The sequence below is a fragment of the Martes martes genome (assembly GCF_963455335.1).
Source record: "Martes martes genome assembly, chromosome: 9".
NCBI classification, from domain to species: domain Eukaryota; kingdom Metazoa; phylum Chordata; class Mammalia; order Carnivora; family Mustelidae; genus Martes; species Martes martes.
Window position 1 is genome coordinate 132439986 of NC_137896.1, and position 18919 is coordinate 132458904.

General features: G+C 42.0%; 1 protein-coding gene across 2 annotated transcripts in view; it reads right to left on the reverse strand.

Moving 5' to 3' along the window:
• Positions 1-16662, reverse strand: part of TAF1B (TATA-box binding protein associated factor, RNA polymerase I subunit B) — a 67826-nt gene extending 51164 nt beyond the window's left edge. For both annotated transcript variants that reach the window (XM_080813835.1, XM_080813836.1), the window contains exons 1-6: positions 16587-16662; positions 15114-15212; positions 10388-10475; positions 7984-8081; positions 6053-6148; positions 796-949 (exon numbers count right to left, since the gene is read on the reverse strand). In XM_080813835.1, coding sequence (XP_080669961.1) covers positions 796-949; positions 6053-6148; positions 7984-8081; positions 10388-10475; positions 15114-15212; positions 16587-16604 — 553 coding nt within the window. In that variant the 5' untranslated portion in view covers positions 16605-16662. The remainder of the gene's footprint in view (positions 1-795; positions 950-6052; positions 6149-7983; positions 8082-10387; positions 10476-15113; positions 15213-16586) is intronic.
• Between the last annotated feature and the right edge of the window lie 2257 nt (positions 16663-18919).

Here is an 18919-nt window from a genome sequence, read left to right on the forward strand (position 1 = left end):
GCGGATATACTGATAAAAGGCATTTTTACTCTTTGGAGGGCAAGAGGCCTGCAAAGCCGCAATCCATACAAAAAATGTTTTGCTAAAAAATGTTACACAACCCAGATTTCCACAATCCCTAACACCAGACAGTTTGGAAGCTATTTACCAAAGAACCCCGTCAGCACGCATCAAGATCCTAGTAATCTATAGTAAGAGCCTGGTCTGTTCTCTCAGGTCTGTTTTCCATCATGTTTAAAAAAAAAAAAATGTAGTGTGGAAACAATGAAAACCATGAATAAATGCCTTGAGAAGGTCTATATGTGTTGCCTTAAATATACTCCTTATCTATTTTAGATTATGGAGTTAAATCAGAAAGTAAAATTCACACACATACACGCAATATGGTAAGTTTTGCTTTAGTCTATACTTAAAAATTGGACATACTGTCTTTGACTCTTACCTATCTCACCATATGACTAAGATCTGTCATCTTTCTATTGCAACTTTTCTTTGAAAATTCTGAGCCCACACATATATGATCTTAGTTGTGCTAGCTTCCTTCTCTCTGGATCCACGTATTATTTAAGTTCCTTTAAAAATTACACAAAAATACTCATGTGGAAACAATGTATCTTTTTAAAAATTGCACTAAGATTTCATTTAATTTACCTATCTTCTAGCCAAATGATTTAGCAGATCATTCTTTTTGCCAGCCCAAGTTCCTTTCCCTAGAATATGAAAAGATTGGACTAAACTACTTTTAAGGTGCATTACCAGCTTTAAAATTCTAGATAGTCGGATTCTCATTTTTACCTGATTGTGACACTTTGCTGATGGGGAAAGGCTTCTGAGTGTGACCATCGAGCTGAGAGTCTGGTCCACTTTCAACAAAAGAAGGGCAGCTAAAGTCACTCAGCAGGTCAGGCTCACTATCCCAGTCTGAATGACTCGGGTTATCTTCTAATACCTATTTGCAAAATAACACACATAAAATTATTACATTGGAATTTAAAATGCAATTCATTTCCACGAGCTACCAAGTCCCGCCCATCTGAAACACCATAAAATAAACTACTCTAGAGAACATTTGCCATGTTCCTAAGACTAAAAGAGTTTTACCTCTATACTGTGTTCCTGGCTTTCCAGGCTGCTCCTGGAAAATGTCTACAGATAAGGGTGAGCAAGGTTAACAGGCTGACAGCAGACACATCAGGCTTCCTTCTCCCTCTAACTAGTATCTCTCTTGTAGCCCTATTAGCTACACCAATAAAAACATCAATAATGACTCCGGCACAATGCTGGCTTCTCTTCACTGAGCCTACCTGGGAAATTTCGCTTTGCATCTTTGCTACTTCCATTTCTCCTGCCTGGACTATCCTTTCTTCTCTTTCTCTCCAATTCGTTATTTACTGTCATGCTGTCTTTCCAACCAACTCTTCTTCAATGACTTCTCAATTCCCTGAACTCCTGTGGTACCTTTACTATTTATAACATTTAATTGATAAATACACTGATAACCATTGTTTAATTTTTCAGACGTGTATTGTTGAAATGGTGGTTCAGAGTGTTCCTAAGAAAGGTTGGCTGGCTGGCTACCTAAAGGCCTCATTAGCTAACATAACCTTGGGGAAACTGATCACAGCTAAAAAGCCACATTATCAGCCCTGCAGACCGGGAAACTCAATCTTATCAAGAGGAGATAAGATTCATGTTAAGGAAACTCACAAGAGAATAAATAAAAAAAAAAAAATCAGGGATGAGATACTTGTGTCATCTTTGAGAAATCTGAAGTAACTTTAGAAGAAAATGTCCACAAGCTTAGGCAAGCAACCAACTGCCAGGAACCTGACCACATAATCTACTCTCTGTCTGATTCTTCTGGTGGGCTATCCAAGCTGCCATCTAAAAAGCCAGTTTCGGGGCGCCTGGGTGGCTCAGTTGGTTAAGCGTCTGCCTTCGGCTCAGGTCATGATCCCAGGATCCTGGGATCAAGCCCCACATCAGGCTCCCTGCTCAGTTGAGAGCCCGCGTCTCCCTCTCCCATTGCCCCTCCCCACCACTCATGTGCACAAATAAATAAATAAAATCTTAAAAAAAAAAAAGCCAGTTTCCCCCTCTAAGCACCCAATCCCACCCTTTCTACTCAAAGCTTATCCCTCATTTCTATTTTCCCTCTCCCCATTGAGAATTTCTTCTCTCTTGTATTATTTCTATCAGTACACAAATATGCTATCATTTATCCCACTTAAAAGAAAAAAGACTCTCCTTGACTCCAGCTACCATATAATTTCTCTGTACTTCTTTGCAGCAAAATGCCTTGGAAGAGTTATCCAGACTCGCTGTCCCTAATTTCTCTCTTCCCAGTCTATCTTAAACCTCATTCGACTCACACTTGCGACTCCACTGCTCTGCTCATCCATTTTTAGCCCTTTTCCTTCCCGACCAGGCAGCAGCATTTCAAGGTTAATCACTTCTCTCTTCTTGAAACACTTTGCTCCTTGGATTCCAGAATGCCCTCTCACTCTCCAGGCTTCCTCCTAATTTACGAGTTGCTCCTCGGACTCCCTTGCACGTTCTGCTTTTACCCAGACACCTTCATCCTAGAGGGACCCAGAGCTCAGTCCTTGGTCCCCTTCTCTATCTTCACTCCTCAGTGACGTCATCTGGTCTTTTGATTTTAAACACCACCTACTATGTTGTTTTCGACTCCAAAATGCACTGCCTCTCCCCTATATATTAGTGTCCCTGACATCAGGGTGCATCTTATTACCAATGGCATGTCACAGTTTGATGTGTGGTGTTATTTTCATTCTTGGGGATATTTAAAATAATGGAGCATCTTCCAAACAATGGCATTTGAGATGTGATAAATTATAATGTACATTAACAACATCCAAATTTTTATCTCTAACGTAGTCCTCTCTCCTGAATTGAAGACCTGGAAATCTAAGTACTTGGAATTTCCTCTCAGATGTCCAGCAGCTGTCTCAAACTTAAAATATGTCCAAAACCAAACTATAGCTCTTCCCGTTCCACCTGCTGTATGAGGCCCCAAACTTAAGTCATCCTTGATGACTCCTCTCTTTCTCTCACACCCTATATCCAACCAATCGGGAAATTCTGATGACCCTACCCTAAGTTTATCTAGAATCCTAGCCCTTATAACTTCCATTGCTACCATCTTATCCCAGCCACCACCATGTCTTATCTGGAAGAGGGCTTCTCAAACTAGTGTGCACAGGAACCACCTAGGAACTGTGTTAAAATGCAGATTCTAATTCAGTAGGTTTGGGGGAGGCCTGAAATTCTGCATTTCTTCCCCAAGATATCCCCATGGCTCACTCCCACGTAAGATTCCCTGATCACACCACAAATAACACCCTTTCCTGCCACCCCATTTTCCATCTCCCTTATCCTACCCTGATTTTTAATAATCGCTTGCTCATTTTTTCTGAGAGTTTTAAGTAATTTATCTCACCCAAGATCACACAAGTCACAGCACTGGAGCCAGGATTCAGATGCAGACCTCTTACTATTCTTGGTTCAGTCACATTCAAAGAATGAAGGAATTACTGAATATTTAAGAAGACTAAGTTTCTTTTTTTAAATCCTTTTTTAATTTAAATTCAATTAATTAACATATAGTGTATTGGTAGTTTCAGAGGTAGAGTTCAGTGATTCATCGGTCTTATATAATACCCAGTGCTCATCACATCACGTGCCTCCTTAATGTCCATCACCCAGTTACCCCATCCACCCGCCTGTCCCTTCCTCTTCAGCAACCCTCAGTTTGTTTCCTATGATTAAGAATCTCTAATGGCTGGTCTCCCTCTCTGATTTCATGTTGTTTAATTTTTCCCTCCCTTCCCCTACGATCCTGTTTTGTTTCTTAAATTCCATGTATGAGATCATATGATAACTGTCTTTCTCCGATTGGCTTATTTCACTGAGCATAATACCCTCTAGTTCCACTCACTTCATTAAAAATGGCAAGATTTCATTTTTTGATGGCTGCATAATATTCTATCGTATATATAAACCACATCTTCTTTATCCATTCATCTATTGATGGACATCTGGGCTCTTTCCATCATTTCGCTATTGTGGACACTCTGAGGCTATAAACATTAGGGTGCAGGTGTCCCTTTGGATCGCTACATTCTTATCTTTGCAGTAAATCCCTAGTAGTGTAATTGCTGGGTGGTAGGGTAGCTCTATTTTCAACTTTTTGAGGGACGTCCATACTGTTTTCCAGAGTGGCTGCACCAGCTTGCTTTCTCACCAACAGTGTAAGAGGGTTCCCCTTTCTCTGCATCCTCGCCAACATCTGTCATTTCTTGACTTATTGATTTCAGCCACTCTGGTTGGTGTAAGGTGGTATCTCACTGTAGTTTTAATTTGTATTTCCCTGATTGTGTGATGTTGAGCATTTTCTTCATGTGTTTGTTGGTCAACTGTATGCCTTCTTTGCAGAAAGGTCTGTTCATGTCTTCTGTCCACTTCTCAATTGGATTATTTTCTTTGGGTGTTAAGTTTGGTAAGTTCTTTACAGATTTTGGATACTAGCCCTTTATCTGATAAGACAATTGCAAATCTCTTCTCCCATTCTGTCAGCTGTCTTTCGGTTTTGTCGACTGTGCAAAAGCTTTTTATCTTGCTGAAGTTCTAATAGTTCATTTTTGCCTTTCTTTCCCTTGCCTTTGGAGACGTGTCTATCTTGAAGTTGCTGCAGCAGAGGTCGAAGAGGTTGCTGCCTGTGTTCTCCTCTAGGATTTTAATGGATTTTGATTTTAATCCCAATGGAGAACACTAATAAAATAGATGACCCATCCTTCATTAAAAAAAATTAAAATTTTAAAAAAAGATTTATCTGACACAGAGAGAGAGAGAGCACGTGCGCACATGTGCGCGCACACACATACACAAGTTGGGGGAATGGCAGACAGAGAAGCAGACTCCCTGCTGAGTGGGGAGCCTGACCTGGGCCTCGGTCCAAGGATGCTGGGCTCATGACCTGAGCGGAAGGCAGATGCTTAACCGACTGAGCTGCCCAGGTGCCCCAAGATCAGATTCTTAACAGCCTGGATGGCTCTTTCTTTTCTTTTCTTTTCTCTTTCAAAGTGTTACCTAAGACCCACATGGCATCTTTTGTTTTCTTGAGCAGCACCCGCCTCCTGCATCAAGAGAAGATGGTATTTCATAACTTCATCACTGTAAAATTGTCTGTTCAAGTTATTCCTCTTGAGTTTATTTAAATGCACCGTCCCAGGTGCAAAAAGGAAGTTTCCTAAACGAATTGCTTAGGTCAGTGCCCCTTCCATCATTCTCTCTCACACGCCTCCACTGCTCTAAACTTCTCCTTCTCAGGACCTATTCCCTTCACTCAGACCTGGACTTCTCAGGCCTGGATCACTCAGCTCTGCATGTGGAACCCCAGCGACTCCAACCAAACAAGGATCCAATGGGCCAAGTCTCCAAGCTCTTAAGAAATGTATGTCAAATAGATTTGGAAACTCTTCTCAGCCCTGGAGAGTAAGTACCACACATCAAACACAGCACAGTTTATCAAACGTGTTTTTCTCAGAGGCGGAATCTTCCCATATCCCCAAAGAAATGTCCCACGGCACATCCATAACGCAGTTAAAAGCAAACTAGTAATGTAAATGCTCTGGGGGGCGGTGGGAGCGGGTGGTGAGGCATCCAGACTTATTTTTCTTCACATAAAGCCTGCTGAGCAGAGATAACTGAGCTGTGTCATGAAATGCCAGTTAAGTGGGTATTCCAAGCAAAAGGAAAAACAATGCAAAAAAAACTTTTAATACTACAATTCATGGAAAGTCCTTAAGCTTCTATTTAGAAGTTAACTACAAATTTGTTTCAACTAGTCAAATAAGAAGTCAAAATTAATTCCAGTGTCTAGCTCAGTGACGCTTTCCTTCTGGACACAAGAGAAACCTCTTCCCTGACAATTCTCTGACAAGCATCATAAATCCAGATGAGACTGGACCAGTCTTCATCTCTGCGTCACACCAGAAATGGTTTTTCGTCCCACTTCTCACTCGTGACTTACCGTAGCTTTCCTTCCACTGGTACACACCGGGTTCTTACAATAGGCCTGCTTGCTCTTCTGCAGATAGCGCTTCCAAAAGTTATGCAAAACTTCATCCTAAGGTAGAAGGGAAATGAGTAGTGATTACGGCAAGCACACTGGTCCATCCAGACCACTTACACTTTATACACTGCCCTCCATCTAAATGTCTTCTTACCTTCCTACTTACATTTCTCAGAAAGAATTATCATCGCAAAATCAGGTATGTGGGAAACACTGAATAAATTCTTCATAACCTTAGATTTTTAAAGAAGAGCTTAATTCCAAACAGATCACCTAGTTGAATCCCTTCCTTTTGTTTAGTATATTAAGAATGAGAGAAAAAAAGCAACTCCTATATGACCACACTTCTAATTAGAGGCAAAGCTGCTATTGGGTCCAAGTGGAAGTAAAATAAGATAACAAAACAACTTTTCTATTTATTCATCACCTACTAGATATGAGGTATCCATTAGTTCGAACACAACACTGCAAGATAGCCACCATCTCCATTCTACCACTGAAGAAACTGAGTAAATTGGCCAAAATGACCCACCCGGTAAATAGAAAACCCTGTGTTCTTAGCATAATGCCATTCCTGTGCCATTTAAATGGTCAGGTCTAAACAGGTATGTTCATTGGCTAATTTCAGACAGAACTGTTTTCAGGATTAACCCTGATGAAGTGGGTAGAAAACCATATAGGAGTAAACCCTACTGTAGTTGGTTGGTATAACTATATGAAACTATAAATTACAAAGCATTTATAACATAGGATGACTTGAAAGAAACCCCCAGATTTCACAAACCCCCAGATCACCACTGTGGGTGCCATCTGGTCTCTCACATTTTTGAATTTTTAACCAACTGAGTCACCCAGGTGCCCCACTCATGTTTTTGTATTTTTAAATCCTATACTACTTCTCAGGGTAGGCCCAGAGTCCTCCTAGGCCATGCATCATTCTAGAGGGCATTCTTGCTGGCTTGCCCCAAACACTGGTTTGAACAACAAAGGCTCCTTTACAAATCTTTCCTTGGTGACTTCAATCCGCATTGATCTTTCCACCTTCTCTTTTTGCCCTAAATGACACTTATGAGCACACTGTCCTATCATTTCATGTTTACTCATTCCACACATGTATAAAACCCTCTCTCCAACTAGGCTGGCTCTCTTCACACCCCGTTTCCAATAATGGGTACAAAGCAAGTATACGAGAACCAAATGGCTTTCTAAAGAATTTTTGAAATGTCTTCAACCAGATGAAAAAACATGAAGTTCACATAACAGCAGGAATACTGTGGTACTCTGGAGGGGCAGCAAAGTCCAAGGGTGGTCCCTGGACCAGCAGCATCAGTGTCACCTGGGAACTTGTCAGAAATGACCTACTGAATCAGAAACTCTAGAATGAGGTTCAGTAACTTGTGTTTAGGTGATTCTGGTACACATTCAAGATTGAGAACCACTGGCCTAATCTATCACTCCCCAAAGCACATTCTGGAATTCAAAATCCTGATCAATGCTACACATGTATATACCACACTAAAGGACTTTGTTCTCAAGTTGTGAATACTGGATACTACATCCCCTTGGAAATGAAACAAGCACATTAACACATAAAAGACACCAAAACGTCTGCAAAGTTATTTACTTTATTTAACTTAATGTTTCCTAAATATCTGAAGATTAAAAACTTTTTAATTTTCTTTTGGTTCTTTGCTTATTAATACCCTGTAGAACACACTCTGAGAATTATCAACCCAATACAAGGAGCAAAGCAAAAACATCAGAAAAGATGATTCCTCCAGGAGTCCTAGTATCATTACTGATAATCCGACTTGTCTCCTTAGTTTCACTCCAAATCTTACTGTTCTCCAAACAAAACATAAGGCTGCATCCAGACACGATGGACTTACCTTTAATTCTGGGGCTACTCCAAGGGTCTTTAAGGCTTCTGCTTGTTGATAAAGTATCTGCTGAAAACCTTCACACACATACCAATCCCAGCCTTTCTCTAGACGACAGATAACACGGTTCAGACACTTGTACTCCTATTTACTACATGCTACTACAGAGTTACACTGTGTTTTACACATTACAGCACGAAGTGTTTTATATTCCTGAAGAGGATTTCCATCTTTATACTCTCCTGTTTCCTAGCCAGCAAATATGGACACAAATGCTAAAGCTAAACCCCATTTTTATAAATTTTCAGATTTTAAATATTTTAAATTATCTGCAATTTTTCTGAAATATTAACGTAAAAGGCAGAAAAATGAATAGTCACCAAGTTAAAAAATGAAGTAAGTTTTAACATGTACTAGACAATGAAATGTACTGTACTGGACAATACCCTGCAGAATCCTAAGGAAAAGAAGGCTCAGTACTCAGCCTCTGCTTCTCCCCTCCTCTGTTCCAACTCACAAAGAAAGAGAACAATGAGTATTTGAAGAATGAATAAACAAAAGCCAAGATCTGATGGTCCAGGAGTATAGGAAAGGGCAGTGAGAACACTCAGAGAAAGCAAACTGCTCAACGGCACTCTGCTTTTCTGGAAATAGTTCTAGACTACAGGGAGACACCGGAAGCAAGGAGACTAATGCTTACTGAGCCCTGCCTGGGCATCAGGTATGCAGTAGGTATTTTAAATAGGTTTATTTTCTTTAATCCTCAGAATAACCCTAAGAGACTGTGAAGAAATGTACCACCACCACAGCTAGAGCTACTTGTTTAAAGAGAGCTACAAAGTAAAGAAAATATTAGAATCTGTTAAGAGCCTAATGTTTCACTCCTCTCTGCTGGGTAAATACTACAACTCTCTGAAAAACATGACATCTGCACCTTTTACACTTAGCCTATGAAGTCTGTCACTAGGACTCCAAGATCCCCCTTCCCTGCACAGGGCTCCTACTTCGCTCCCCGCTCACTACCTCAGTTTCTTGGGTCATATATGAGTAAAGGAGAAAGCCTCTGCTTCTGATGCATTCTAAAGTTGAGCAAAACTCTTCAAACTGTGCCCGTGTGCACTCTTCTTCCAGAACACTGCTCTTGCAACTGGTAAGGCATATTCTAAATTCAGAGTTTCTATTTTTCATAACAAATGGTATTAACATTCTCATTTTATAGACTTAGAAACTATGCAGGGTCAAAGAAGTTGAATGGAAGGCACTTAACAGCTAATCTGAAGTACCTAAATTTCCTGCAGCAATTTAAGTTGAAAATCTACATTTTAGTTACTTAAGTCGCATCCAAATTAATAATATTCTGCTCTAATAAAATTTAATTAAAAAGTAACCAGCTTCGGGACGTCTGGGTGGCTCAGTTGGTTAAGCCGCTGACTTCGGCTCAGGTCATGGTCCCCAGGGTCCTGGGATCGAGTCCCGCATCGGGTTCCTTGCTCGGCAGGGAGCCTGCTTCTCTCGCTGCCTCTGCCTGCCTCTCTGCCTGCTTGTGTGTTCTCTCTCTCTCTCCCTCTGGCAAATAAATTTAAAAAAAATCTTAAAAAAAAAAAAAAAAGTAACCAGCTTCTAGCCTAACAAAAATAGTCACTATTAAAGGTTAAACAGAAACAAAAGTTAGCATTTAGGCTTTCTGTCTGTTATTCATCTAAGAATAACAATGTATTTCATAGAGATATTTCACAAACACTGATATATCTGTATTTCATGTGTGTGCATCCTTAAAGCTACCTCACCTACAAGAATCCCCTCTATCATTAGCCTTTTTCAAACTGGAGAATCTGGCCCTACATAGTCACAGAAATAAAAAGCATCAGTTAGACTTTACCTCAGATTATTCTCAATCATGACTAATTATATGTACTCACTGGATTAATGAAGTAGATTACCTTTCACAGCACACCCCTGCTGAGATTATTTTAAGGAAAATAATTTTCCTATTTTAAAAGGGTGTGTTCAAAATTGAGTGTGAGAAATGGGTTTCTAAAAGTTGAACATCACGTTAAACTTGCCTAACCTGACAATTCCATACTTGAATCATTTCAGAAAGTAAGCATTTTTCTTTAAAAGCACAGAAAAATCATATTCCGAATAGATCACAAGAACAGAAACGTGCCAACAGATAAGAGGGAATACACTTCATTATTTTTTGCATAATAGTTGTTCCACTTGAAAAGCAACTCACAACCGTAAGCAGGATGAAAACAGAATATGCTTAAAGACACTTACTTCCAATTTTACCATCAACAATTACCCACTTTCATTCCACTCTGGATGACCGGTTTACAAATCTGGCAACTTCTTGAGAATCTATTTAGAATTCCATTGCACATCCCTAAGCACATATGAAGCAAGGGCTTACCAAGTTTTCTTTTTCTTTTAAGTCCTCGGTTGATGGCTTGTATTTTAGTATTAGGAATAGCCCCAGTGTTTATGACTTCCTTAGATCTCTGCAGGAGACAGACAGACCATTAAAACAGTAGTTTTACATCTCCCTAAGTGTATTTCCAAGCATGCTCTGGGAAGTATAATGAACCAAACTGTGAGTGCCAGGATTAAGGATAGTAACATTTTGGGAAAACTCTATCAACTGTAACATTTTGGTTAACCTTTACATTGCTTTTTCATTCAAAATTTTTCATTAATTAAAACAGTACCTGGAACACAGTAAACACTAAAGAAAGTCTGGCAAATAAATAAAGTTTCATTTTAAGTCACTTTCTAATTTTTTCAAACAAAACCTAATGTTAAAATCAAATTTGTTCCCTCTTTCCTCCATCCAAACACACTCCAGAATTAAGAGAACTGTATTTATTAAAACCAACAATGACTATGCTACATACAGATTCATTTCATCCTGCTTTTCTACATATTTTGATAATACAGTTTTCATTTCTGAAATTATGAAAGTACTACTTTTTATTTTTAATCAAACCTACACAACTTTAGAATGACCAAATGGTGAGTATAATTCATCCCACAGTCTTCAACTCCAAGTGCTCTCAAGGGCTGGTACCTCGTACTCTGCCTCTCTCACAACCAGAATAAAGGAATTAAGTCTTAATAAGGGAGGAGAGGTGAAGATTTTTAGAAAACAGGCAAGATTTGTTTATTTCTCTAAGCTTAAGAGATTGGAATGAAGTTTATCTTCAGCCTTCATTAAGAGTAAAAGAAACATCTTTAACAAGAGGATTTGGGGAATGTATTTCCTCTAGTCACAAAAACCACATTTGAAGCCATTCTGATGCACTGGGTTGGCCACACTGAAAACAGAAGACACAATAATACATACCAAAGCAGTTACCCTACAAAGATGGGTACAATGTATTAAGAGTAAACAGGGATAAAAAGGCTTAAAATCTGGACTAAATGAAATGTGAAATAACTAAAAGCTAGAAAAAACTAAATATGTAAAACTGGATCTATAATTAATTAAAATACTGAATGGTTATATTGTGGGATATTTATATAGGCAAAAAGACAGTACACAAATGTTTAGAATAACACAAGAAAATATTTAATTAAGATAGGAGATTCAAAAGTGCTCACCCACATCCCCTTTCCCTTCCATACATAGAAAAAAAAAGGGGCCTAAAAGGAAGCAATTAAAATGTTGACTACTGAGATTACTGGTAATTTTATTTTTATTTTTTTTTAAAGATTTTATTTATTTGACAGAGAGAAAACACAAGCAGGGGGAGCGGCAGAGGGAGAGGGACAAGGAGACTCCCCGCTGAGCAGGGAGCTGCACATGGGACTTGATCCCAGGACCCTGGGCTCATGACCTGAGCTGAAGGCAGATGCTTAACTGACTGAGCCACCAAGGTACCCCAAGATTACTGGTGATTTTAGCTTTCATCTTCATAATTTCTAAATTTTCTTTTTTTTTTCAAATAGTACATAAGTTTTATTTTTATGGACAGATTTCTTCAGGTATCAATAAACATTATTAAAAGCCTAAAAACAAGCTGTTATGAACATTTTCTACAGGTATTACAGACAGATATATACATTGTTCTGAAAGCATATGCAATTATTTCATTTATTTTTTAATTTCTAAATTTTCTACAATAAATGTAATGTTATAGTCATAAAAATCTATTGAACTCACACAATTCTAGCCTACACCTTTATAAAATATCTACAAGAACATCCATTGTCTAAATTGGCTAGATTTAAGACCTGAAAAAGGTTCTCCTATTTAAAATACACCAATGTAACATTCTTATTCTTTGACTAATTCAGAAGGCCTTTTTCCAGATTATAGCAAGTATCCACAGCCTGAGAATTACAAACAAGGTAACACCTGGAGGGCAATGAGGGTACAGAAAAACAGAGAAACCTGCACCATGACCTCTACTCTACACAGCTAGGACTACGTCTCATTGGCCATCCTCCACCCACTAGATATCAACACGGCCGGCACACAGCACCCCACTCCAGGCAGCACAGATCACATCACATGCTATACAAAGAACATGCCTGGGGTACCACGAAGCCAAGAATAACCACTGGAGTTGTACAATCATAGCTCTGCCTATCATACGGAAGGCCCTGAGTTAGGTTCTTGGCCTATATAGAGATTCCGCCCAGCTTTAGGAATGCTACATCCTTGGGGCATCTGGGTGGTGTAGGTGGTTAAGTGTTGGAGTCTTGGTTTCAGCTCAGGTTATGATCTCAGGGTCGTGAGACTGAGCCCCACATCGCGCTCCGCGCTCAGCTCAGAGTCTGCTGGAGATTCGCTCCCTCTTCCCCTGTCCCGGCTCGCATTCTCCCTCTCTAACATGAATAAATAAATCTTTAAAAAAAGAAAGAATGCTACATTCTTGACAAGTTACTCTATATAGGCTGTCTTTCAAATGTGGAACTAGTTAGTGTAGTGCTATTAGGATCTTTCAAGTTAAAATGACTGCAGTAGATTTTATCAGAATCAAACAGGAACATTATCAAAGACAGAAATAAAAGAAGCAATTAGTTAATGCAGTTTAATTTCCACAAAAATAGCACGCTGACTTCACGTACTAATGGCAAATAGTCCAATTAGACACAACCATCCCTTGTTGGGTTTATGTTTGCACTGCTGCTACAGAAACAATCCTGGGTAACACTGCTAGTGCCTCCCTTGCATCAAAGCAGAGAGGGCCAAACTGCACATGTTTAAAGTGTACATGTTGGGGCATCTGGGTGGCTCAGTAGGTTGAGGGTCTGATTCTTGATTTCAGCTCAGGTCATGATCTCAGGGTCATGGGATGGAGCCACAGGTCAGGCTTCACGCTCAGCGAGGAGTCTGCTTGAGATTTTCTCCCTCTGCCCCACCCCCCACTCATGCTTACACACCTTCTCTCCCTAAAATAAATAAATAAATCTTAAAATAATTAAAAAAGTATAGGGGCGACGGGTGGCTCAGTCAGTTAAGCATCTGTCTTCGGCTCAGGTCATGGTTCCAGGGTCCTGGGATCCAGCATCAGGCTCCCTGCTCAGCAGGGAGTCTGCTTCTGCTCCCTCTGCACCCCCTGCACCCCCACCACGCACTCTTTCTCTCCTGCATGTGTGCATGCTCTCTCTCAAGCAAATAAAATCTTAAAAAAAAAAAAAAAATAGGGGCATCCGGGTGGCTCAATGGGTTAAGCCCCTGCCTTCGGCTCAGGTCATGATCTCAGGGTCCTGGGATCCAGCCCTGCATCGGGCTCTCTCCTCAGCGGGGAGCCTGCTTCCCCCCTCTCTCTGCCTGCCTCTCTGCCTACTTGTGGTCTTTCTCTCTCTCTGTCAAATAAATAAATAAAATCTTTTCAAAAAAATAAAAAATAAAGTGTACAAGGTCATGTGTATACATATGCATGTGTATCTACACATACCTACACATCCTTATGAAACCATCACATCAAGATACTGAAATATCCACCACCCACAAAATTTCATTGAGCTAGCACTTTTTTAACATTCTGTGTGACTTAAGTGGGAAGCGGGCGTAAGGACTGCAGCTGTATACTGAAGAACGATGATTGTTTCAAGAAAAGCTCTGTGTGATCAACAACGTAAATTAGCCACTTTTCCTCAAAGGAAATTTTTCTTTAGTTGTTTTATATATTTTGCTCAAGTTTTTGTTTGTTTAAGGTAGGAAGGTAAATCTGGTTCCTGTTACTCCACCTTGACCAAAAGCAGAAGTCTACAGGGTTACTTTCCTCTGTCCCAAATTTGCCTTTCTGAAGTCTCTATGGTTAATGTAATACTTGTTCCTTCCGGGCTCTACAGACCTGGAGCCAATCTTTTTCCAGAGAGGAGTCCTGGCCCGTTCAGCCTGTCTAGTAGCAGACTGTTCACACCCCTCGATTATTTTGGTTATACTGCCTGGAACGTGTGGTAACTGGAACAGGACCCAGCACTCCTAGAGAAGGTGGCCTTCTCTACCAAGGTTATACACAAGACAGAACGACAATCTCTAGTTTAAGAGGCAGGTGTGATGGAGTAAAATGACCATGGTAGTCGGACGACTCAGGTTCACGTCCTGGCTCAACACTTTATACTTGTGTGACTTTGGCAAGCTCACGCATCATGAGGCCTACTTGCCCCATCGATGGACAGGCACAATAGTGTGTCTCACAGGTGGCTGTGAGGAGGAAATGAAATAATGGATAAAGAAAACACTTTGTAATCTCTAAGGTACTATACAAAGATAAAATGACAATGAAGCTTATTTCCAACACTCCCAAAAGTCCTCAATCTTTCTAACATTCTATGTTCCAAACCTTTAAGCTACCAATATATTAAAAACTCTTCCATGAGTATTAACTAATAAAAAAACTGCCTCACCTTCTAAGTATAACTTTAATCATTTTCCCTCTTACTACACAGTCTGAATCATGAAATTATTTACAAATGAGGCCCAACATCATTTCAAAAACCCATCCTACATCTAATTTGCTCACTACTTAGCTCACGTGTAAGCACCTGGAAGACTACTTTTATTCTTGGAGTTTGGGCACGGCAAGAGTGACAAAAACAGATTATTTGGCAACTATGCCAACTATCAGGCTAAAACCGTAATTTTAAAAACCTCAGCAGATTCATAAATGACATATGTTACTTACTTCTGTAACGTTGTGGCAAGAAGTGCAATAATATTTGCCTTCATCAGTAAGACCCCAAGAGACAGCAGCACACTGAGTGCATCTTTCTTTGAACTCTTTCTATAGGAGAAGACAGGAAAGGTGTTACCAGTAAACCATATCCAATACATTGTACCCAAACCCTGCAGTTCTACCTAAAGGGTTCCCTGCAATTTTACCCCTACAGATAAAAGACAAACAAAAACATAGAAAATAAAAAATGTATCAGAGAGACTAACTATAAACAAAGAGAAGAACAGTTCAGTCTTCTGAATAGTCTGAAATGGAATGAAACGATTAAAAAAGTTTCTAAAATACGCTGTGAGGAGGGGGAAAAAAAAAAAAGAAGAAAAGGTGGTGGGGGTAAAATGGAAAAAAGGATGAGTTAATAAAACTCCTGGGGAGTACCCTGAGGAAAAAAAGAGGACGAGATTTAAGAAAAGAGAAGACTTTAAAAATAAAAATTGCATACCATCTGGACCTTTCGCAATGACACTAAAAACACATACCACAAAAGAACCAGCTTTTTATTGGGGTTGTTCCAAGTTTCAATTTATTCATTCAGCAATATAAGGAAAATCGCCTATGTATGCACTAGGCATTTAACTAGGTGCCAGGGATTCAGTGGTGAGCAAAAGAGACACGATCCCTGCTACAGCAAATGCAGGTCAGCGGTGAGATATAACTATTAATGTCATTAACCCAGCACGTACAGACGTCAGTCATCCATCACTCCATAAACATTTACTGAACATTTGCAACAAGCAAGGCCTTCTACCACCGCAATGCGTCTGCACGCACAAAGACCGGCACTCCACTACTGGTCCCGAGCTCTCCGGTCTTTGACCTCATCGCTGATCTAACTGCCGAATACGGCCAGAGAATGCAGCACTTTATGTCGTCTGTCAAAACTGAACGCCGAATTTATTTCACCAAGTCGGGAAAGTCTGCAATGACTCCGGAGCATTACCTGCAGTGAGTCAAACCCGAATTTGGAATCCCTCCCCAGACCGCGGCGGGGATCCGCGGAGACACTGGGCGGGGGGGTGGGGGCACTTACTCAGAGGCCAGCCCGTTCCAGCCCGGCCCTCCCACGCCCACCCCGGGATCAAAGGGAACTTGTGGGTGGCCCGGTCCACAGGGGATGGGCCTCGTGGGTGGCCACCCCATAAAACCCACAACTCCATCCCCCTCCTGAAACACACCCACAGGGACTAACGCCCCGCCCTCCCTTCACCCACAACCTCACCCAGCCAGAAACTCCAGCCTCTCGCCCCAAAACGCGCGCACACCCGGCGCGCCAGCCCCATCCCTTTCCCCGCCCCGCGGCCTTCCGCCCGCCCTCCTCCGGCCAGCGGCCGCCCCCACAGCCAGTCGGCGTCCTCCAGCCTCTTGCCTCGGCCTCACTCCCCTCCCGCCCCGCCGTCGGGCCCGCAGGGCGCCCGGCTCGCTCACCGCTTCCTCCAGGTCCATAACCGCGTCGCCGCCGCCGCCGCCCCCGCCGGGCCCGTTACCCGGGCAGCGAGCGCAGCTTCCGGGAGCGCCGGCAGGAGCCCGCCGGGCGGAAACCGAGGCCGCGGCTTCGGGTTCCGGACGCCTGGGGACGCGGGGTCGTCTCCGCTCGCTCCGGGGAGGAAGCTCCGCCACCCCTGCAGCCCCCTCCCAGACTTCATGCCTTTCCCCAGTCCAGGTAACTGGAGTCGACCTCGGGAAGAAACGCGGCGCGCCGACTGCGGAGCTGATTCGGTCCCGCTCGGCGTGTTGCGGGACCGTCTTCCCCTGCACGCTGCCGGGGAGGCGGTGGCTGCCCGCCGGCCCCAGCCTGGACGGCGGCGGCTCCCCGAGTCCGCTCCGTCCCGGCTCTCACTGGCACGGGAGAGGCATGGGGCTCTGGAGGAAGGAACAAGGCTGCTGAGGTAGACCTGGGTGCAGTCACCGTTTCCTGCTCCCCGTGCCTCAGTTTCCTCCTCTGTAAGCATCCGCCACTGAGCACTCGTGTTGGGCGAGGATTTTACTTGGAAGCTGTTGGAGGAATTACACGATCCGACTTACGTTTGAGAGACCAGTGTGACCCTTGTGGGGAGAAGACTGACGGGGGCGAGGGCAGAAGGCAAATGAGGAGACGAGTGAAATAACCCAGACAAGATCCCGTGGTAGCTTGAACCAGGTGAAAGCACTAGAGACAGTGAGAATTACAGAGATTCTGGGAATACAGATTGTGAAGGGGAAGCCATAAGGTATCGTGATGGACAGGAGGAGGGCGGTAGGAGAAAGACGCAAGGGTGACCTCAAGATTTCTGCCCTGAGCTCTGGAAGGGCGAGGTCTAAGTAGGGGCAGGCTGTGGGTGGGACCGTTTGGGGGTAGGGTAGAGGAGGAACCAGGAGTTTGATTTTGGACCTGCTAAGTTAGAGATGCTGCTAAGACCTCCAGGCAGGATGAAAAGACCATCTGACATTGGAGTCCAGCATTCTCAGGTGGATTCTGGACTGGAGATGTACACTGGGGAGTTCTCTCTGTCCAGATGGTATTTAAAGTCATGAGACTAGAGGCGTATAGAGAGGGACTGGCTCTCTGTTCACTCACTCCTCATTTACTTGTCAATTCATTTATTTCCCCACGTTAATTAAGCACCCACTGCATGCCAGGCACCGTGCGGGCAATTGGGAAATGAGAGCTAAAGAGTCCCAGTCTTCAGGAGACCCCCCCAGTCCAGTGGAGAAGTCCGTCTCATTATTTTAGCATGGCACTAGACAAATGTTCTGTCCATTTATGTCACCCATGTCATTTGCGAGGCGTGGCTCTGTGCAACTTCAGACTCTTTCTGAAAAACCTTCCCTATCCTTACAGCATGAGGATTGCCCTAAGAATAGCTTGGTGATAAACCTTTTATTTTTTAGATCTCTCGTGATTTCAGATGTTGAAATATTAGAACAGGAAGGGACAGTACTGAATGCACAGCTGAAGAGTTAATGTATTGAACTAAAATATGAGATCAGGAATCTTTGTCTTTTTGTTTATTGCTAATATATCCAGGACCTGGAATAGTACTTAGCTAACAGGATGTGATCAATAAATATTTGTTGAGTGGATGAATGACTTTGTAAGATTTTCATGTATATGCAAAATGGTTGAAACAGATGACATACCTTGATATGAGACTTTGGACATGTGATTTCACAGAAATGAATCACAGATTTTTCCAGCCATTCCTTCACAAAAAAATTGAGTGTTTTGAGCAAAGTCAGCCCTTTGGAAGAAAATGTTTTCTTAGACTATAAGACTTAAAGGGACGGTTTTAGCAGAAAAGCTTTAGTATGCAGTTCTTAAAACCTCTGGCTCAGGTGCCATTTTTGCTTATCAGATTGGCACAGATATTTTTTTCTTTTTGGTCTAATGGAAATTATCAATGGTGGAAGTGCTCAGTGAACTGGATTCTGCCTTATGACGCAGGTGAGCTTGAATGTGGGTATATTTCTTTTTTTTTTTTTTAAGATTTTATTTATCCATTTGAGAGAGGCAGAGCCAGAGCGAGAGCATGAGGGGGAGGCCAGAGAGAGAGGGAGAAGCAGACCCCCCTGCTGCGCAGGGGGCTCCATCCCAGGACCCCGAGATCATGACCTGAGCCAAAGGTAGATGCTTAACCATCTGAGCACTCGGGTGCCCTATAGGTAAATTTCTGGAAAACTTTTGAGCTACATAGAGGGGTATGGTGGAGCAATATCGAGGTAACCCCAAGAAGAGGAAACAGGGAAATAAAATTAGGACAGAGATAATAAATCTTTAAAGG